The following is a 22,301-nucleotide window of genomic DNA, read 5'->3' as shown; positions in this document are numbered from 1 at the left end:
ACAGTATTACTCGTAATGGAGGCTGGAATAAGCAAAATATAGGGGTTTCAGACAGGTTTAGCATACTAGAATACTCTATAGCCCACAAATACATTTAAAAACCACACAGCAACTTGCTTACCACCTAACATGAGAGGGGAGAGGGTACACAAAACTATCAGAAAATGACAACAATGTAGCAAAGACAAACGTGCTCCCAGTGATGTCTCTAGATTGTGGTTATGAATTACTTCTTGAGGTTTTGTCAACCTCAAAAAGAACTTGCTGTGTCATCCACTGTGCAGTACCCCCTTCCCTGGCACCCCGCCGTTTCCTCAGCGACACGCTGCAGGTGGTTGAACTACAAGACTTGAACGGACTCTTCCAACAAGAGGTTCCTGGCCTTGTTCTCTGCCCGCTTTCAAGAGCCTCTTGCTCCACCCCCACTCAGATTTCCCCTGAGGCCTCAAAGGTGTCAGCCCATCACAGCACCAATGCCCAATGCAAAGAACACATGATTTATTAAAGACAACTTGTCATCAACAGCATTGATTCAAGGAATAAAACAGATGAAAAAAACAAAAGCAGACTTCCATTCTGACCCTGGAGTGAGACCTGCAGAATTCTTACAGCCCAATCTCTAAGTGTCCAAAGTCCTGGGGGCAGCTCCCAACCAGGAAGCCCTGGGCATGCTGGCTCTCAAGGCACCTCCCTTGAGAATCTGGGGAGGGGAAATCACCAAGGGTCTGTCCCTTCCTCAGGCAGTATCCCACTGGGGAGCGCCTTGTAATCTGGACATGGTCCCTGTGCTCCCGATCCTCATCCCAAGGTCAAGGAAAGAGCACTGGACCTAAGTCTGCCACTGAGGCAAATCAGACGCAGTGACTCAAGTAGTATGGCCCCAGGAGGGTAGGCGGGAGACAGGCAAGAGGGAATGCATCAGGTGTCCTGAGCAGGCTGCTGGGCCCCAGGCTGTGGCCCAGGCCTCAGGCTGTGGAAGGGCTCAAAGTTGGGACTGAACCACCAGCTGACCAGTTCTGGGAAGAGGCTGAGCCAGGCTGGTGGGAAGCAGGGTCTCTGTGCCATGCTGGGGTCTTGCAGTCTGGAGACGACACCCACCCTGTTGTATCCCTTACACTCAGTTGGAGTACAGAGCTCAGAGCCCTCCCAGCCAGAACCTGCTGGAAAACCAGGAAGGTCCCACAGACAGGTGGAGAGGATGCTGACTCTGACCTTGGAAGGTCAGGAAGACCTCCAACTGCTTGTATACTTTCCCAGCCCCACCCTTCATCCCCAAACCAAGCACTTGCCAGTCTGCAATAAATAACTAGGAGTCTGAATAAATACAGTAAAAAAATCTCCCAAGTACTGTATGTTGGGAGGGGTGGCGGCAAAAAGGCAAGTGCGTAAAGTCCCAGCAGCATCCAAGGTACAGCCTGGTACAGGAGCCACTTGGGGACAGCTCTTCCTGGGCCCCACAGCCGGGCCCGGGAAGGCAGCACAAAGTCCTGGCTGCCGGACTCGAGAAGGCTTTGGGGACAAAAGGGCCACTGCTGGCCAGTCTGAGGTGGAGGCCGCTTGCTGTATCGCCCAGCCTTCCAGATCCAAACCACCTGTCTCCTCACGGGAGGGCGGGCCTTGGTCAGAACGTGCCCACTCCTCCCACAGCCCCGCGGCAAGAGTAGCCAGCTGCTCCTGCTCCGAGTGTCCCTGCCCCAGATCCTGGGAACAGCCCAAGCAGGTGACCAGGGAAGGGCCAGCACCTCCTTCAGCCTGCCTGGGGGAGACATGGCTCTCCTGGCACCAAGAGGATCCAGGGCCTTCAAGCTCAGCTACACCTGGCCCAGGGAGACTCCCATTGGTCCCACTTGCCCTTTATGGGACTCACTGCCCTGGGCTAGGACCTGGGAGCCACAAGAATGACGACTCTTCTGAAACACTTGGATCCCAACCCCTGGTACACTATCGCTTTCAGGTCCTTTTCCTCTGGGAGAGAAGGGCCTTTTGGGGGAATCTCTGGAAGCCCCAGCTCTCCCTCTTCTCCTTCCTCCATCCCCTGGGCAGAAAGGAGGGTAAGGGGCCCAAAGCCTTGCGGGCCATCATTTCCCAGCAGCTTTTGGTTTCCAACATTTCTGTTGGGAGTCAATTCAGGACCCTGCGCTGAGGCACTGTGGACTCCCTCCCCGTCTGTGCGACCTGGGGGCCCAGGGCTGGGAATGTGAACAGGGTGCAAAGGCCAAGGTTGACCCCCAGGGATTTTGTTGAGCCAGACTCCTCATTCTGTTTCTGGGGTTCGTGGAGGGGAGGAGGGGGAAGAGCTGGGGATAAGGCACCCCAAGAGAGAAGGGCAGAGGAAGAACAACAGAGGGGCAGACAGAGCAAGAGTGAGTCACACACCCCCTCTGTGAAAGAGGCAGAGGGAGAAGGGGAGGAGAAAGAGCCCTCGAGGGACCAAAGACACCCCACCCCCGTCATATACACATGGACACACACACACACACACACCACACAGGAGCAGCAGACACCCGGGAGATGAAGAGACACACACACGCCCACCCGGGACTACAGACAGAAACACACACTCGCGGGGAGAGGGACAGAGAGTTTGACCTGGGCCTGGCAGCTTCTTAGCTCCTTCACAGTGTCACCTTCCCCATGGAGAAGCCTAAGCACCAACCCCCAGAAGAAGTGGTTTCTGGCTCATTTGCCAAGCACCTCCCGAGACCAGAGCCCAGAAGACCAGAGCAGGAGAACAGGAAGGGAGCAGCCGAGCAGAGGCAGGGAAGGACCCTTGCCGGCCCCCAGTGCCCCCAGTGTGCCCCAGCCCCGGAAAACCACCCCATGAGCTCCAGCCTTGCTCGGCAGCCTGGGCAAAAGGTCCCCAGGATGAAGAGCAGGGAGAGAGCTAGGGCTGCATGGATAGGAAGGAACATGGCACAGTGTGCCCCCAGCGGGAGCGGCCGAGGGGGAGGGAGCCGGGTGAGGAGGCCTGGAGTGGGCCAATCCTGCAGTTTCCCCTCAGGCTGGCTGGGATCCCACAGGCTTCTGCGTGTCCCAGAAGCCAGGGCACAGGGGTCGGTGTCTTCTCTCCCAAACCTGGGCCTCTTGCCAGGAGGCTACTTGGAGTCTTGGAGTTCCTTGGCTTTCTGAAGGATCTGGCAGACATCTGTGATGGGGTAATCCTGGGCAGGGGGAAGGTCAACAACATGCCTCTTAAGTCAGCTCACCTTTCACCACTACATGCCCTTCCTTCCCACTGGGCCCTGTCACCATGCTGGGCCCCGGGCCGGAGGGACAGGGGCCACAGGCCAAAGACACCTGCATGTCGCCCAAACCTTTGCTAACGCTACACCCGCTGCAGCACTAGCTTACCCGACCCAATCAGCACCGACCAGTGCCACAGCCCCTTCCTTAGGACTCGGGCCACCCTCCCTCCCCTCCCTCCTGCCATCGAATCCCAAGCACTGTTCATCCCGAGCCTGGTGGTGGACCAGATGCTGCTCATGCATTAGCTCAGTGGGTCACCTCATCAGTCTGGTGAGAAAGTTACTGTGACTGTGTCCATTTTACAGACCTGGTCAAATTACTGAAAACCAACCCCAGGCCAGGCACTGGAGACACTGAGGCCTGGAGAGGTGATCGCTTGGCTCGGGTCACATGACTACCACAGCAGAACAAAGATGTGAACCCAGAGCTGTTTACTCTTGAGCCTACGTTCTGAACCACTGCGCCCCAACCTCCTCCCCCAGGTCTCAGCGCTTTCACCAACAAGCACCACAATGTACCGGGCGCCGCCGGGCCCCAGGTAAGATGAACTCAGGTAGAACATTTGGGTCAGGGACGCCAAGTCATTCACTCAAGGCGACACCACTCAAGTGGCAGGACCAGAATTCAAACCCAGATCCTAACCCAGATCTGCCTCAGGAGTCTGGACTCTTCTGCCCTGTTCCTGACCCCAGCCTGAAACAGCGGCTGGCAGCAGTGGGTGCTTGGTAAGTACCTGCCTCACAACCAGAGCCTGAGCTGGGCCCCCCGAACCCCATTACCTGCAGGAGCCGCATGTTTACGGTGAAGTCCCCTTCCAGCAGCTGCTCCCGGATCAGTCTAAGGAAAACACGCAGAGGGGCACCTGGGTGGCTCAGTTAAGCGGCAGACTCTTGATTTCAGCTCAGGTCGTAATCTCACCATTGGTGAGATCAGGCCCTGAGTCAGGCTCTGCGCTCACAGCACAGAGCCTGCTTGGGATTCTCCCTCTCTCCCTCTCTCTCTATTTCTCTCCCTCTCTCTGCCCCTCACCTGTCATGCGCATACATGCTCGCTCTCGCTCTCAAAATAAATAAACTTTAAAAAAAAAAAAAGAACACAGCAGCAAAGCGCTAGAGCCCTGGGCCACCGAGCGCGGGCCCAGCAGGCCCCTTCCTGCTCCCGCCTTACCACCCGCAGTGTGACACCCGCCCGAGAAATCCAGAGGCTCACTCCCCACGAGCAGCCCCGGCCCTCTGCTCGCGGTCTACTCACATGAGCATGGCACAGCACACCAGGAGGAGGAAGTCGAAGCGGTTGTCGTCGGCGAAGAGGGAGTCCCAGATACGGATGACGTCAGGCAGCAAGAACTCCTGGGACAGCAGCAGTGTCAGCCAGCGGAAGGCAAAGAACTGGGGCTTGATGTTCTGCTCTTGCTGGGGAGACAAGGCATGGGCATGGCGGTCAGCTGCCGTGCAGTGTCATGTGGCCTATCAGACTGGCCGCGCGTCTGCGCCGGGCATGCTGTGGAGGGGGCGGGGGGGGGGGGGGGGGAACGGCACTGGGGCCGCCCGGAGAGCCGGGGTCGGCCAGAGGGACGGCTGCTGTTGCGGCCGGCCGGTGCTGTCAGATCTTCGATTTTTCAAGAGAAGCCAGAAATCCGTGCTTTTATGTAAGCTCTCTAGATTTACAAATGGCTCAGATTCTTTTAAAATGCAGTATGGGGGCGCCTGGGTGGCTCAGTTGGTTGGGCGTCCGACTTCAGCTCAGGTCATGATCTCACACCTTGTGAGTTCAAGCTCCGCACCAGGCTCTGTGCTGACAGCTCGGAGCCTGGAGCCTGCTTCGGATTCTGTGTCTCCCTCTCTCTGCCCCAACCCACTTGCATTCTGTCTCTGTCTCTCTCAAAAATAAATAATAAAACAAAAATTTTTTTTTAAATTTTTTTTGTTAACGTTTATTTATTTTTGAGACAGAGAGAGACAGAGCATGAACGGGGGAGGGGCAGAGAGAGAGGGAGACACAGAATCGGAAACAGGCTCCAGGCTCTGAGCCATCAGCCCAGAGCCCGACGTGGGGCTCGAACTCACGGACCGCGAGATCGTGACCTGAGCTGAAGTCGGACGCTTAACCAACTGCGCCACCCAGGCGCCCCAAAAAAATTTTTTTTTAAAATGCAGTACGGATTATAACCCTGGATTTATGGATAGACTATTATGGGGCACTTATGATAAGCCCAGCCTTGTGCTTCACATGTGAAATATATTATTTCATTTATTTACTCTCCGTACAACATCTTGTAAGACATTACTCCCCATAGAGATGAGCCGTCTGGTCAGCCAGTGAGTATTACTAACTGAAAAACCATGTTACAAAATAACAAAAACATAATTCCAAATCTGTTTAAAGGGATCTGTTTATATGTATTTTCTTGTTCACAAAATTGTTTTTATATAGTTTCTTTTCACAAAACTGTTTTCCGAAATAAATAGGGAATGACACTCCAAGAACTTTTTAGATTATTTTTAATTTTTAAAAATGAAGTTCAGAGGCGCCTGGGTGGTTCAGTCAGTTAAGCGTCCCACTTCGGCTCAGGTCATGATCTCATGGTTCGTGAGATCTCACGTCCCACATACAGCTCTGTGCTGACGGGTCAGAGCCTGAAGCCTGCTTCGGATTCTGTATCTCCCTCTCTCTCTGCCCCTCCCCTGCTCACATTCTGTCTCTCTCTCAAAAATAAACATTAAAAAAAATTTTTTTTTTAATGAAGTTCAGAGGCGCCTGGGTGGCTCAGTCAGTTGAGCGTCCCACTTCAGCTCAGGTCATGATCTCGCGGTCCATGGGTTCAAGCCCAACATCAGGCTCGCTGCTGTCAGCACAGAGCCTGCTTCGGATCCTCTGTCTCCCTCTCTCTATCTCTGCCCTCTCCCCCCAGCTTGTGTTTTCCCTCTCAAAAATAAGTGAACGTCTTAAAAACAAATACATAAAAATAAAAATGAAGCTTGCACTTTGTTTCTCAGAGGACTGCTACCAAGCTAAAGTCATTCAGTCTACAGTGAACACACTGCATCATGCCTGGCCCACGACAGGCACCCTATCAACTTCCTCTTCGTGCCCAGCCTGCTAGGCTCCCACGTCAACTGCTGCCTCGGTCTCCCGGTCAAGCCCCAGCTTTCAGGCCAGCACTCCCCAGCGGGAGCAGCCACTCTCCATTCCTGGACTCAAGCCAGTACTTGCCCCGGGCCTGGGGTGCTGAGGAGGCCTGCTATCTGTGCCCCTTCCCGTCCGTCTACCTTGGCCCCGTGGTCCTCACCAGTTTCAGGTAGAGTTCCATGTCTTTATCCTTCAAGGTGGAGTACACCTTTTCCATCTTGTAGGTGATGCCACACTGTGAGTCATCCAGGCTCTTGATGAAGTTGTCCCGGATCTCAGCCATGAGGTTGGTGAAGCAGAAAAAGGTGTCCGCCTCGGCGTGCTCTGGCGATGGGTGGGGGAAGGGGGGTCAGCTGCAAGGGAACTGATGCCCTCCCGCGTCGCACCCCACCTCTCCCGTGCACGACGTCTCCCCCTTTGCCTCTGAGCTCCTCTGGGCCGCCCACCCTCCTGGTCCGGCCCGGGCCCTCCTCTATCCTTGACCACGCTCCGCCCCCAGACTAAGGACACCACGTCTTTCTTCTCACACCTTCAGGCAACACTGTGCATTTCACTTAGTAACTGATTACATGCTCTTCTGAGGACACTTTTCAAACCATTTACTTGAAGCCTTGTCATTCAGCTTCCGGAATGTACCCGTCATCTCCTTTATCAGAACTTCCGTTACCCACGCTGAGAGCTCAACACACTCCCCACATCCTAGAAGGCCTGAACTGGAAAGGACCTCAGAGATGATCCAGGCTAACCTCTCACCTCTGACAGAGGGAAGAAGAGGCCCAGAGGTGGGGCGCGAGTCGCAGCGCCTCACGAGGCCCATTAGCCAGGCTTTCCTGGGCCCCTCTCTCTAGGGAGCCGCATGAGGGATGCGGGCAGCCAAGAGGCCTTTTACCTTTCCACTCGCTGTTGGGGTCGGTGGCAAAGGTATAGTAGAGGGGCCCCACGATCTCGTTCATGCCCTGCACGTAAGCGATGCCAGGATTGAGCTTGGCGTAGATGAACAGGATGCGCTCCACCACCTCCCAGTGGGCCTCGCAGCCGTTGGGCAGCACCTCATACTCGTTCAGGGAAGAGGGCGTGGAGTTCTTGTGTGGGGAGCACATCTGCGGAAAGAGGGGAGGAGCCGGTAAGGCGGCGACGGTAGAGATAACGCGTTCCCGCCAGAAGTGTTTGCCGTTCAGGCAAGACTCAACTTCCAGCTTATGGGGAATACACAGCACAGCGGAACGCATCCAACGCCACAGGGAGAAACAGGCAGACAAACCCAGAATGTGGGGTATTCCACAAGGCAGCGGGGCCGAAGCCCAATTTATGGTGCTAAAAACCAGAACAGCGCTTACCTCTGAGGTGAGGGGTACTGACTGGGAAGGGGCGTGAAGGAACTTTCTGGATGATGGAAACATTCAGTGTCTTGACTGGGCGTATACGTAACTAAAAGTTCATCTAGTTGCGTACTTGAGATCTGTGCATTTTACTACATGTAAGTTATTCCTTACTTTTTAAAAAACCTGTAACTGTGTCAAAAACAGACAACTGGCCAAGATCCTTCAGAAAGTCAAAGGCTGTGCGGGGGGGGGGGGGGGGGCGGAAGTGGAGGCCTCCCTGAGATCGAGAGACTGATGAAATGTAACATCTCAATCCCACACATACACCTTAATGGGTCTCGGATGCAAAGTCAACTAACTAAAATATTCTTGGCACAACTGAGGACATCCGATCACGGGCTGGAAGTTGGGTGTTACTGTGGAATTATTGTTAATTTTCGTACGTGAGGATGGTGGCAAAGGAGGATGTTCTCCTTCCCAGGAGACGCCCATAAGAGTACTCGCGGATGAAGGGTCGGGGCGTGTGCAACTTACTCTCTCTACATACAATACGCCCACAAATATGGCAGAACATTCACAACTGTTGAATCTAGGTGGAAAGTATACAGTTGGGAATCGTACTCTTCATTCAACTTTTGCGAACGTTTCACATTTTTCATTAAGAAAAAGTTGGGAGATAAACAGAAGAGGGATCCCTGCTGAAGAGGGATCCTCCTGCGACAGAGCAGAGGTCTCCAACAGAGGTGCTGGCAGGAGCCCCCAGGGGCGCCGCAAAGATCCAGGTGCCGGGGGTTCCCTGTGTGAGAAAGCTGCGGGCAAACGCAGGCAGGGCCAGCGCATGAAGCCACCCGGGAAGCACAGGATCCTGAAGACAAAGTCCCTCCCCCGTCATACACACACGTGCAAACATATACACGTGTGTACATGTGCGCTCACACGCACACATCGCTAACATTCACTGACAGCTTTCCATGGGCAAGACCGTGCTCTGCAAGCATTCCTCCATGAAGTCCTCTGAACAATCTAGAATACCTGCTCAACATCATTTTGAAGACGAGGAAACCGAGGCTCAGAAACGTTAGGTCACTCACCAAAGTCTCGCACTATGTGGTGACAGTAGGACTTGAGCCCAGACTGGCTGACTCCATAGCCTGCAGCCCAGGCCTCAGAGAAATGCCTTGCAGCCTTCCCAAAATCTGCAGAGCCGTGACCTCATTTCAACCTCCTGGTGATTCAAAAGCCAGCATGGTGGAAATGATCCTGCCCAGTTTACAGGGGAGAAGGTGGAGGCCCAGGAAGGTGAGGCTGGTGTTACTTCCCCCGAAGTCAAACAGATGTTCAACTTGAACTGAATGGCCCAACCGCAGGTCCCCAGGTCTAGGGATGCAGCTTCTGGTCAGGTTCTCTGCCACCAGGACCAGATCAAGACCTAAAATGGGGAAGAGCTCCGCTCTCAGACCCCAATTACTGCAGTGAAATGAGTGAAGCCAGGTCCGCACCTTGCCCTGTAGCCAGGACATCAGCAGCAAGTAGGGTCGCCCACGTGGCCAGCCAAGCATTCTGCACCCCCTGGCACATGTCACTCTGTCCTGGGCACATGGGCCCCTGGGATCAGCTGTTAACTGCCCGTGTCACCCCTGCAGCAGAAAATGGCTGCTATCTGAGAGACACAGAGATGTGATCAGCCATTCTACCTGAGGGAAGAAAGCTTCTGCAGTATCATATGTCACGAGTCTGTTGGAAGTTACAGAGAAGGATTTTTCTACTGTTGGAGGACAATGAAAAGTTTTGAGGAAAAAGCGGGAGTTCCATGTACTCACACATAGGTGTAAGTTCAGGAAGAAGGTAATACGCTTCATTTGGCTACAGGCTGCTTCTCAGAGTTACAGGAATCTGCTAGAAGACTGGGGTTCAAACGCTCCGTGTGACTTGGCCAGCATAAGCCCTAGCAATTCTAGCTCCTGATCTCTCAAGTCTACCCACATCTCACCCCGGCCCCCACCTGCCTGTGCCTGGACAGTGCGGCCGCCTCCCATCCTCCATTCCTGCCCTTCCAACACCCCCACGGCAACTGCCCACAGCAATCCTTCACAAAAGCAGACCGGAATCACGTCCCCGCTTTGCTCAGAAGTCCCTAGGTGGCCTCATGGCCGCTGACCTTGCCAGCATCCTCTGGCGGTGCCCCCTCTTGCCTGGCTGGACTCTGCTATTCCCTGAACACACCACACTCACTCCTGCCTGAGGCCTCCACTATGCCCTCCTCCCCACCTGGAACACACTTTCCTGCTAATTCCTGGCCTCTTAGCTGAAATGTCACCTCCTCGGGGAAGTCTTCCGGGACACCAAAGCCAGGTCAACTCCTCACTGCCTCACTGTTCCCACACGTTCTCATCAGCGTGTAATCGCTTTTTCAAGAGCCATCTCCCCTGCTGCTCCTTCAGCACACGGGAGGACCCTCCCCCGGCCCCCCACACCCCCAGACTTTGATAGCTGACTTGCAGAAGAGCCCCAGAGGTGGACCTGGCAGGACCAAGGTCGCTTTGGGTAGCTGTCAGGGCAGATGGCCGGTGGCCAGTGCTCCAAGGGAAGCAGGAAGGAAAAGGTTGTCACGGGGCGTCCCTGGGGCCCCCGGGCTGGCTCTCACATTTGTGACTCCGCTCCGGTTCCGGGCCACTGTCTGCGATTTCAGCGTCGTCTGTTCCACCCGTTTACGAAGGGTCTCAAACTCATTCTGGGGGTCCAGGATAAGGAGGCAGGGGTACTCGGTGGCTCTCTGGAAGAAAGATATATCTGGGCACAACCTCCTGTCAAGAGGGAACAGGAGAGAGCACTGTTACTCAGGATGAAAGTTAGGAGCATTTCATCAGCACTCTGTTGCCGGGTGCTCCACTATTCCAAAAGGCATTTTTTGTGTTTTTTAAAAAATTAGTAACATTTGGGGCGCCCGGGTGGCTCAGGTGGTTAAGCATCTGACTTCGGCTCAGCTCAGGTCATGATCTCACCATTGGTGAGTTCGAGCCCTGCATCGGGCTCTCTGCTGTCAGAGCAGAGCCCACTTTAGATTCTCTGTCTTCCTCTCTCTCTCTGCCCCTCCCCTGCCCTCTCTCTCTCTCTCAAGAATAAAAAAATAAATTTTAAAAAATTAGTAACATTTTTGGGGGAGGGGGAGACATAGAAAGCAAGCAGGGGAGGTGGAGAGAGAGAGAGAGGGAGGCAGAGAATCTAAAGCAGGCTCCACACCATCAGCACAGAGCCCAATGCAGGGCTTGAACTCATGAACTGCAAGATCATGACCTGAGCCAAAATCAAGAATCGAACACAACTGACTGAGCCACCCACACGCCCCTGTAACATTTTACTTTTAAGAATTTAGTTGTTGTTGGTTTTTTTTTTTTTTAACATTTATTCATTTTTGAGACAGAGAGAAACAGAGTGCAGCCGGGGGAGGGACAGAGAGAGAGGGAGACACAGAATCCGAAGCAGGTTCCAGGCTCTGAGCCATCAGCACAGAGCCCAACGCGGGGCTTGAACCCACGAACCACGAGATCACGACCTGACCCAAAACCAAGAGTCAGATGTTTAACTGACTGAGCCATCCACGTGTCCCTAATATACCCACATTCTGATTTGTATTTCCATATAGATACACACACATATAAAATTTTAAGTGTCCTTATGGTCTTATAATCCAACTCTCCTCTTTAACCACAACCATCTTTCCATGTCAAAAGTATTTATCTAAAAAAAAAAAATTATCTAATACATATAGGGTGTTCAGTGTAGTGTAGTTTAAAATGGTTATGTTGATAAACTAACTTAACTAAAATGGTTATGCTTCACGTTGTGTAACAGGATAGTATACAGCTGACACAGGAAGATGTCCAGGACAGAGGGAGAGGAAAACAAGGTGGGAGACTGTCTCTACGATGCGATCACATAGGTTTGGTTTCGTTTCGTTTCCAGTTTTACTGAGATATAATGGACCCACATCGCTGCATCACTTCAACAGGTAAAGGTTTTCTCGTGCATGTTACTGCAGCACAGGCACGCTTTCCAGACTTCTTACACCCAGCACGTTGCAAACTTGCCCCCCAAAAAACACTGAATGACATGCTACAATCGCTACCAGTGTGAGACAGAACCTGTTTCTCTAGAACCGGGTTCAAGACATGGTTCTTGATGCAAACTGTTAAGACGCCTCGTGCACAGAGGCCGCCCCAACTCCACCCTGAGAATGCAGGAGGCGAGACCCTCTTTTGCATCCTGGCTGAGCCACGCTGGGCTGGGTGTCCACCTGAGGCCATCTGAAGATGGGGCCGGACAAGCTGAGCACGGACAGAGGAGCAGCGCCCAGGGCCACGAGGGCCCGGAAACACGGCCGGCACCCGGTGAAAGCGGAACTGAAACCCGGCAAACTGACTGCAGATCTCTAGCTCCAACCACTCAGCCCCACTGCAGGGAGGCCTCCCCTCCAGCTCCTCACACAGCCTTGTGGGAGATCCCACCCACTGCCAGACGCGCCAACCCCACAGGAAGCAGGAGCGTGTTTCCACGTCTCTCTGCCAAGCGGAAAAGCACGCCCAGGCACACACTGAGGCTCACAAGTTTTCAAAAACCACTCATCTGATCCTGTCACTCCTATGCTCAAAACCTCTGCATGACTGCCCCATGCCCTTGGGATCAAGTCCAAGGTCCAACCCCCGCCTCCTTCCAGTGTGGCTTCCACCACTGCTCCTCGAACATGCCTCCATGCGCTTTCAGGGCCTTCCCGCAGGCAGCTCCCCACCACCACGGTCTTTCCCTCCCTCTTCCCCCAAGGCCTCTCACTCCTGAGACCTCAGCCGAGGCCTCCCCCCAACCCTTAAAGCACCCTGAACTCTTCCCTCAGGGCACTGACCACAAATGCTAATTACACGGAAGACCCATCTTGCTGAAGGACTATCTAACCATCCTCCCCACCGGGTTCTAAGCTCCTTAAGAAGGGGACCACGTCTGTCAATTCCATGCTCAACCCTGAGCTCGGCACTGAGCTCGCCATAGAGTGGGATCTCAGTATCTGTCGCAGGAAGGATCCAATGAACCCATAAACACCTGCGGCACGACAGAAACTAAGGCAGGGAGAAAGGAGAGCCAGGCACTCGACTCGGTCACTGGCCCCGTTCATAGGCCGACATCACTGGGGCTTGGACCCACCTACCAGACCAGCCTCCAGCCGTTCCTCAAACACCCGCCTGTGGGCGTGGGCTGCAAAGGGAAAGGACAGGACTGGGAAACCCCCCAGAAGTCCCACGGGCCAGCTCCTGACCCCCAGTGCCCTGCTTACCGGACGTCTTTGTCGATTTGCAGCAGCACCTCGTTGTCCTTGAAGTATGTGTTCCAGCGGCTGTCGGGGTTGGGGTTGAGTGGCTGAGGGGAGAGGATGAGCTGCTCTGTCCCAGGTCCAGCCAGGGCCCCAGGGGGCAGATTCCAGTCTGGGGGGGGGCCTGAGCAGAGGCCCAGCGGGGGCTCTGAGACAGCCTGTGAGCTACTTGGGGAGCCTCCGACATCACGTTCTGCTCTGAGGACACCCCTGCTGGGCGGGGACCACCCTTTCTGTCTCAAATGCCGCATATACCAGGTGCTCACTAAATGCTTGTTGAATGAACGCATGTTGTATTATCAGGTCTCTTCGAATCTAATTCACCTTGCTCGGAATCGTCAAGTCTAAACGTTGGAGGACGGGCCTGGGTCCATCCATCTCCACTTTCTGCACAAGGGGAGGGGCTCAGTATCTGAGGAGAGCATGAGGCTCCCTCCAGGCCACAGAAAGACCATTTCTTCTCACTCCTGCCCTGCTCTCTCTTCAATTATAAAATCACAGAAATTTCCCCAGGGAACAGAGGCGAGGAGACACAGCACACACAGAGGACTTGGCTCGGTTCTACACACACACTAAGACCCCAATTCATGGCCTACGTTCCTGACCAGGCCCAGCGCCTGGGAAGGAGAAGGGAGAGACGACGGCCTCCAGGGGCTGAGTGGCCCAACACAGAGAGGAGGTACTGGATGGTCCAGGGGGGACCCAGACTGGCCACATCTGTCCTCTGGGGCAGACGGAACTTCTGGCTCCAAAGCCTGCATCCCTGCCTACTCTGTAGCCTTGGCCCCTGCTGAGACCCTTACTCACATGGTCCTCAAAGGTCACATCCTCCCTGGACACACCCATGTTGGCCTTGGCAATGCCAGGTTGGATAATCATTTCCCTCAGGAACTGAGAATACAGCTCCCTGCAGGAGAGAAGGGGAGAGAGGATGATCCCAAGGGTCTCGTCCAGGGAGCCTGGACCAGAGAAGCAGCAACAGGAGGCAAGGCAGGCCCAGCACCACCTGCTGTCTGATAGGAAGGCCCTCCCGTCACCCCCCTTTCTCGTGGTCTCACCTCTGCTTGGCCAGAATGGAGGTCCATGAGGCTCTCTCCAAGGGGAGGTAGTTCAAGAGAATCTGCACAGAGGGAGAGGAACAAAGCTCTGTCGACTCCTGGGCCCAACCCCAGACAGTAGGTGGAGGCCGACAGGCCTCAAGGAAAATGTCTAATAAAGGCCAGAAGACCAGATGGGCTGAAACCCACGCGTGCAGGTGTGGGCTGGGGGTAGCCTCCCCTTTCCTCTCCACTTTATCCCAAACCCACCCTTTCCTCTGCTTATCCTCACAGAGACCCTCGCAAAGGATAAGGAAACCTGGAGCTCAAGAGGCTGGAAACCAAGACATTGGGTTTCTGCTCCCACCTCGGCTAATAGCTTTGGGCAAAGCGTGGCCTCTTTCTGTCCCATTAAGCATCACTTCTACTGCCCTGTGCGGACCAGGAAGCAGAGAGCTTCACTGCCACTACTACGTGTTCCTGCCCCAAGGGAATCCTGGAGGGGATGCCAAGAGGAAAAGAAACCCAGGACTTCCCAGAAAAGTCTCCTCGGACAAGCAAGGAAAGGCGCAGAAGAAGGGGAAGGGGCCAGGGCGGGGGCAGGCCATGCAGGAACCCAAGGACATTTGGCAGAGCAGGCACCCCACCCCAGGCACACCCACCTTCCAGCAGAGGCACCGAAGTCCGCCCTCACAGGGGATGCCTGTGGACACAGCAGGCAAGAGTCACGCCCCAGGCCAGAGCCCCCAGACCCCCCCGGCCCTCCACCTCAGAGCCAGTGGGCAAGGAATGGAGTGTGAGAAGTACTTCCTCAAGAATCATCTCCTGTCAGAAAAATCATTGGACTACAGGCTAATCCTGTGTATTTCTCTCCATGACCCCTGCCCCCACCCCAGAGCTCCCTCTGTGGGGAATGTTCTTTTGAGGATAACGCCTTCTCATCCTTGGTATTTCTTCCTCAGAGCAGAACTTACCCACCACCACCATCTCTGCCCAGTCGGAGTCAGGTCTCTCATTATAAACGATAATGGCTCCATGAACTGTCCTTCATAGCATCCAGCCCAGTTGGGACTGTATAACATGGTTTGCGGATTTATTTAACCTCTGTAACACCGACGGCTGGGTGAGCCCCCGAAAGAGAAGAACCAAATCCGCCTCATATTCCCAGCCCCTAGCGTGGGGCACAGCACACAGCAGGGACACTGTAAATATTTGCGGAATATAAACTAAGCTATAAATGCTAAGCACTCTGTGCCTTATGGACATTACTTCACTTGACCCTCATTACAACCCTAGTAAGTAGAGAAGATTAGCACTCTCATCCTCACCTGTCAGATAAAGAAACCTATCCGTAAGGACAGAGCAATCGGGGACTCCAACACAGGTCTGTCCGTCTTAACTCTACAGCCCAAACTCAACGCACAATGGCTTCCCCGAGGCCTGGTAGATTCTTCAGCTCAGTACACACCCCATGACCCCTCAAGATCTTCAGGGTTTAAATATCACTCTTGAACAAAAGACAAACGTCTCCTGTGATACTGTCAGGAGCCTCACTAAAGCAGCTGCTGCTACGGTACCCCTAATACCGTGAGTGGGAGCTGATGCCCACCTCCCTCAGAATCTGCATGGGGACAAGAAAAGCAACTACAAGAACTCCTTGCTGACCAAGTCACAAGGGCAGAGCAGTAACAAGAATCCACACAGAACACCGTAGGATGTTTTAAAAGATAAGCAAAAATCTCTGTGCTGGAAGGTTAACCATGCCAGGGAGGGCAAAGTCAAACACTGCTGGGGTTCAGCTCCTTAAAGTCAGGGTCTCAAGGCTAGAATTTTACCGTTAACCAAAGTTCACCATTGCCTGAGTCAGCTGTAATCCCCAAGCCTGGGAGAGAATCAGGAACTGCTCTGCAGCTAACCAAATCCTACAACACAGGAAGTTTGCTGAGGAGTGAGGCAGACCCCGAAGCGGCTCGAGTCTCTTCCCCGCTCCAGGCTCCCGCATTCGATCCTCTCCAGTAACCCTCAGCCAGCAGCAAGCACCGCTTACACCCCAGGAAGCATCCTAAGGCCGAGGCTTGCTCTTGGCGGTCAGGGCAGTCAGGGATGGCTGAGAGTCCCAGAATCAGCAGAAGGCCCCACGAGGCAGGCTGGCCGCCCTAGAACTGACCAGGTGTGGCCCTGGGCACCTTCCCCTCCATCCCAACCACAATGCTGCTCTAAGGAAACCCTGAACGTGGAAAGCTGCTGCTTACCACTAAAACTGAGTTCCCGAAGCTTTTCCAAAGCGATCGTGGGCTCCTTCAGGACATCCTGGAAATCTGCAATCCTAGAAGTCGGACAGGAAGGCAAATGAAGCACATCCAAACCCCAGAGTGACAGACTTAGTGATCACTTCTGAAGCCCAGAGCTCTCATATCACCAGCCTTCAACCAGTTCCTCCCACCCCTTCAGGACATAAAGACAGCAAAGCTCAGCCTAGGTCCTGGCCAAAGGCACCTTAGGGGAACTACAGAATTACAGATCACTTCTTCCTCCAAACCCAGGAACATAGAGATATTCCTCTAGAGGTTCTCAAGCAAACACCATGAAATTAGACACATTTCTAACATTTAGTGAGCTGGCATTTATTGGGCACTTCCTGCTGGCCAGGCCCAGCCCATAGTGCCACTAAGAACCAGGAGTAATGTGATCCCTAGACAACGGACCTATGTAACCTGCACGCAGCTCCCCAGGCTCAAAAATACAACCATTAGAAGACCTCTGGGCTAGACAGTAGGCAAGGACAAAAGGTTTAAAGAACAAGCGAGTCCTGGAGAAAAACTGAAGACTTAACAAAATTTGGCCAGTGCTGTGGGATTGAGCCTGAGGGAAAGACTGGAGAATCCAGGTTCTCCAGCATTCCATGTAAAAACCAGGCAAGGGGAACAGGGAGCATTTGGAGGGGACGGTACTGGGGCAGAGGATTAACAAGGGGGACAAAAACGGTGGGGAGGGGATGGGAGCTGGAGAACGGGGCATCGAGGCCCTGGATGAGGAAGACACCAGGGGAAGGGGGAAACCCGGGGTCCAGGATGAGGGAGAGACATGGGGTGACACCGGGGAGCAGAAGAGGTGCCTCCGCTCCGGGCACCCTCAGGCCCACAAGCAATGAGGTTGGAAAGTGGGCGCCCGAGACCCGCTACACTGGGCTCCCGCTTCCTGGCCGCACCTGCGTCCCGCCCTGCAAGGCAGAGGGGGCGGCCTGGCCAGGAGTGGTCCGCCTGGGTCGCCCCCGGTGGCCCTTACCTGCTCTTGTGCAGACTCGACATGGTGTTGACTTCCGGATCCCCCCTTTGCCCTCGCCGCCGCCGCCGCCGCCGCCGCCCCCTAGGGACGCGGGGCTCTCTGCAAAGGCCTCCGGCCGGAAACGAAGCCGCGAATGCGCGCGTTCCGTTTCGCCCCGCCCCACCCGCTCGGCCCGGCTCCGCCCCGCTCACGTGCCGCCCCTCCCCGCCACTGCCGAGGCGGGGCCACGGGGACGCCGGGAGCGCGGCCCCGCCCCCGTCTCCACCCGGCCCACGCGCGCACGAGACTGAGGACGAACCTCTGCCCAGGTACATCGTTCCCTGTGTCTACTCTTTGCACTTCCCTGGGCTTCAGTTTATATCTATGCAGTTTACCTGTCACCTTGACCTCTTCCTTACCCGTTCCTCGACGGCAATAAACTGTTACGTCATTGTTTCCAGAATGTGGACCTTCCCAGCTCAACTATACAGGCCTCCCGGCGGGTCTTTTTGTTACCAAATCCTCGACGCCTCTGACAGCAGCGCCCGCACCAAACAGATGGCTCAATGACTACCGTTCAGTAACTATCAGATGGAAGAGCTGGACTACAGTTCAGTGTTTCCTTGGCTTTTGGAGTTGACAAACATGAAATTTACTTTATGAGAACAATAGAAAAAGAAAGCCAGGGTTTCAGGATCCTTCTTAAGAGATGGTTGGCAGCCTTACAATGATTTTTTCTACATACTTGTGTGCCCAAGTGCATAATTGTCCTTATCTTTTAATTTATCCACTGATGGGTGAAAACTTTGTCATTGGACTGGAAAGCCTCAAAACCTCCCCTTCCGCCCTCAAGACTTGTCTGTTCCATGAAGTAGGGACACAGGTACCTGTTCCTGTATTCACTAATCCCATGATTTCTGCTCCCACTGTGTGTTAGGTACTGAGCTGTTTTTGTAGAATACCAAGGTTACATTCTTGTATGAAATACAAGAAATAAATAAATGCTCTCTTAATGGCACAATAGGAAAGGAATATTTTTCCAGATAAAAAGAATATCAGTCAGCCCTTAAAATGTTGCTTAGGAGACAGGGAAAAATGCAAATGATATGTTAGGAAAAACACATTTGGGGCGCCTGGGTGGCTCAGTCCGTTAAGCGGCTGACTTAGGGTCAGGTCATGATCTCACGGTTTGTGAGTTCAAGTCCCCCGTCGGGCTCTGTGCTGACAGCTCGGAGCCTGGAGCCTGTTTCGGATTCTGTGTCTCCCTCTCTCTGACCCTCCCCCGTTCATGCTCTGTCTCTGTCTCAAAAATAAATAAATAAATAAATAAATAAATAAATAACACATTTGACTTATCATTTGAAAAAAAAAAAGTTCTATTCTTTTTTTTTAAACATCTCTTCACCTTTGAGAGACAGAGAGAGCGCGAGTCAAGGAGGGGTAGAGAGAGAATCTGAAGCAGGCTCCAGGCTCTGAGCTGTTAGCACAGAGCCAGAGCCCGACACCGGGCTCGAACCCACTAACTGTGAAATCATGACCTGAGCTAAAGTCAGACGCTTAACCAACTAAGTCACCCAGACACCCCTAAAGTTCTATTTCTATCTCACATCTGACAGAAAAATAAATTGTAGATTAAAGCGCTGCAATAGGGGGGCGCCTGGGTGGCGCAGTCGGTTAAGCGTCCGACTTCAGCCAGGTCACGATCTCGCAGTCCGTGAGTTGGAGCCCCGCGTCAGGCTCTGGGCTGATGGCTCGGAGCCTGGAGCCTGTTTCCGATTCTGTGTCTCCCTCTCTCTCTGCCCTTCCCCCGTTCATGCTCTGTCTCTCTCTGTCTCAAAAATAAATAAAAACATTGAAAAAAAATTAAAAAAAAAAAGCGCTGCAATAGGAAAATCTATGGGACTAGAAGAAATATATTTAAAAATTTTTAGGGGCACCTGGATGGCTCAGTCGGCTGGGCACCCAACTTCAGCTCAGGTCATGATCTCACGGTTCCTGAGTTTGAGCCCCGTGTCAGGCTTTGTGCTGACAGCTTGGAACCTGGAGACTGTTTCTGACTCTGTGTCTCCCTCTCTCTCTGCCCCTCCCCTGTTCACACTCTGTCTCTCATTCTCTTTGAAAATAAATAAACATTTTAAAAAATTTTAATAAAAAATAAATATTTTTATAATCTTGGAGAAGGAAAATACAAGGCCCAGAAGCCATGAAAGATAAGACAGATACATAATTACTTAAATTTTAAAATCCCTATATGGCGGGGCACCTGGGTGGCGCAGTCGGTTAAGCGTCCGACTTCAGCCAGGTCACGATCTCGCGGTCCGTGAGTTCGAGCCCCGCGTCGGGCTCTTTGCTGACAGCTCAGAGCCTGGAGCCTGTTTCAGATTCTGTGTCTCCCTCTCTCTCTGCCCCTCCCCTGTTCATGCTCTGTCTCTCTGTGTCTCAAAAATAAATAAATGTTAAAAAAAAATTTTTTTTAAATAAATAAAAAATAAAATAAAATCCCTATATGGCAAAGTAAAAGGCAAGCATCAATAGGGGAAAACATATATACCCTCTGTGATAAAAGGCTAATTTTTCTAACATATACAGAGTTCTTAAACCAACAAGAAAAAACACCCCCCTTGGAAAGGAAGTAGGCATTCATTCATTTGAGAAATTTATTGAGTGCCTACAATGTGCCAGTATTTTCTAGTATTCAGAATTTAGATATGGACAAAACAGACAAAAAAAAATCCCTGTCCTTAGGGTGCCTGGGTGGCTCAGTCAGTTAAGCATCTGACTCTTGATTTCAGCTCAGGTCCCCATCTCACAATTGGTGAGTTTGAGCCCAGAGTCAGGCTCTGCACTGACAACTCAGAGCCTACTTTGGGGATTCTCTGTCTCTCTGTCTCTGTCTCTGTCTCTCTCTCTCAAAATAAATAAATAACTCTCTGCCCTTGAAGCAGTGACATTTTAGTGAGACAGACACTTAAGTAAGTAAATAAATAAGACAAATAAGTCAGATGGTGAACAGTCCCTGAAAAGAAAAATAAAGCAGAGATGGGTAGTGGAGGGGTGTTGCAATTATAAATAGTGGAGTCTGGAAAGCTGCTCTTAGGTAACATCTAAAAAAATATATGTGGGGTGCCTGGGGGGCTCGTCTGTTAAGTATCAAACTTTGGCTCAGGTCATGATCTCTCGGTCCATGAGTTCTAGCCCCGTGTCAGGCTCTATGCCGACAGCTCAGAGCCTGGAGCCTGCTTTATCTCCTTCTCTCTCTGCCCCTCCCTCCCCTCCCCCCAAAAGTAAATAAACATTAAAAAAATACAAATAAATACAAATAAACTAACATCTGAAGGAGGTAAGACAGTAAAGCTCATAAGCAGGCAATTCAAAGAAGAAATAACAATGTTTCACCAAAGCCCGAAATGCCATTAAATTGGGCTTATGCTCAGATGAGTATGATTTTGAACAACCATATTGCCTCTTGGGTGGGTAAAAGTAATCAGCATTTATTGTGCCCGCCATCACTAGGATGTGGAAAAACAGGCCCTCTCTCAAACAGCTTTAAAGTGAGTTAAACTGGTACAGCTCTTTCCCAGAGCACTTTGACAAGTACTAATGCAATTGGTCTTAATTTGTACTTTTTTGAACTTTTTATATTGAAATACTATAGGTTCGCAGGAAGCTACAGAGAGATCCTTTGTATTCCTCACCCAGTTTCCCCACGGGTTTCATTTTTATACAATTTTACCAGCTTTGAGACATATTTGATGTTCCATAAGCTGCCCATATTTCAAGTGCTCCCTTTGGGGCGCCTGCGTGGTGGCTCAGTCGGTTAAGCGTCCGACTTCGGCTCTGGTCGTGATCTCACGGTTTGTGAGTTCAAGTCCCGTGTCGGGCTCTGTGTTGACAGCTCGGAGCCTGGAGCCTGCTTCGGATTCTGTGTCTCCCTCTCTCTCTCTGCCCCTCCCCTCCCGCCTCTCTCTCTCTCTCTCTCTCAAAAATAAATAAACATTAAAAAAAAATTTCAAGTGCTCCCTTATGTAAGTTTAGACATATAGACGTGTGTGTGTGTATATATATATATGTATATACACACATACATATAAATAATTGTGAAACTACCACCACAATTAAAATAATAACAAGCATATCCTTAAAATAACAACAAGCATATCCTTAAAATAATAAGCATATCCTTCGCCCTCAAAAGATTCTTCCTGCCCTTCTGTATCTTCTCCCTTCTTCCGCTTTTGGTACACTCTACCCTCCCCCAACCCCCAACCCAGGCAACCACTGATCTGCTTTCTGTCACTATAAATTAGTTTGCACTTTCTAGAATTGTATATAAAAGGAAGCATATACTGTATACTCATTTTTATCTGACTCCTGTCACTCAGCATAATTATTTTGAGACTCGTGCCTATTGTAGCCTGTATCAGCACTCAATTGCTTTTTTTTTAAGTTTATTCATTAATTTTTAAATGTTTTTTAAAATTTTATATATTTATTTTGAGACAGAGAGAGAGAGTGAGTGAGTAGGGGAGGGGCAGAGAGGGAGAGAGAGAATCCCAAGCAGGTTCCACGCTGTCAGCATAGAGCCAGATGAGGGCCTTGAAGTCACGAACCATCAGATCATGACCTAAGCCGAAATCAAGGGTCAGACACTTACCAACTGAGCCACCCAGGCACCCTATCACTTGATTCCTTTTTATTGCTTTGTAGATTCCACTATATGACTACATCATAGTTTTTTTTTTAATGTTTTATTTTTGAGAAAGGGAGAGAGAGCATGAGAGGGGGAGGGGCACAGAGAAGCGGGGTGCAGAGAGAGAAGGGAACAAAAGATCCGAAGCAGGCTCTACGCTGGCAGCAGTGAGCCTGATGTGGGGCTCGAACTCACAAACCATGAGATCGTGACCTGAGCCAAAGTCAAACGCTCAACCAACTGAGCCACCCAGG

General features: G+C 52.2%; 1 protein-coding gene across 2 annotated transcripts; it reads right to left on the bottom strand.

Moving 5' to 3' along the window:
* Positions 1–481: 481 nt before the first annotated feature.
* TBC1D13 (TBC1 domain family member 13) lies at positions 482–17,561 on the bottom strand. Of its 2 annotated transcripts, XM_043566117.1 has the most exons (12): positions 17,379–17,561; positions 16,346–16,419; positions 14,756–14,796; positions 14,115–14,176; positions 13,864–13,963; positions 13,021–13,103; positions 10,342–10,501; positions 7,265–7,475; positions 6,536–6,699; positions 4,498–4,658; positions 4,026–4,083; positions 482–3,161 (listed from the first exon to the last, which is right to left on the bottom strand). In XM_043566117.1, exons 1-12 carry the CDS (start codon positions 17,399–17,401, stop codon positions 3,096–3,098), a joined length of 1,203 nt encoding a protein of 400 aa, XP_043422052.1. In that variant the 5' UTR covers positions 17,402–17,561; the 3' UTR covers positions 482–3,095. The 2 variants fall into 2 exon arrangements, with proteins under 2 accessions (XP_043422052.1, XP_043422053.1); XM_043566118.1 differs by lacking the exons at positions 14,756–14,796; positions 17,379–17,561 and having other exon boundaries at positions 16,346–16,418.
* Between the last annotated feature and the right edge of the window lie 4,740 nt (positions 17,562–22,301).

Source organism: Prionailurus bengalensis, chromosome D4 (genome assembly GCF_016509475.1).
Source record: "Prionailurus bengalensis isolate Pbe53 chromosome D4, Fcat_Pben_1.1_paternal_pri, whole genome shotgun sequence".
NCBI lineage: Eukaryota > Metazoa > Chordata > Mammalia > Carnivora > Felidae > Prionailurus > Prionailurus bengalensis.
The sequence above is the reverse complement of the archived record's forward strand: the minus strand, read 5'-3'. Positions and strand labels throughout refer to the sequence as shown.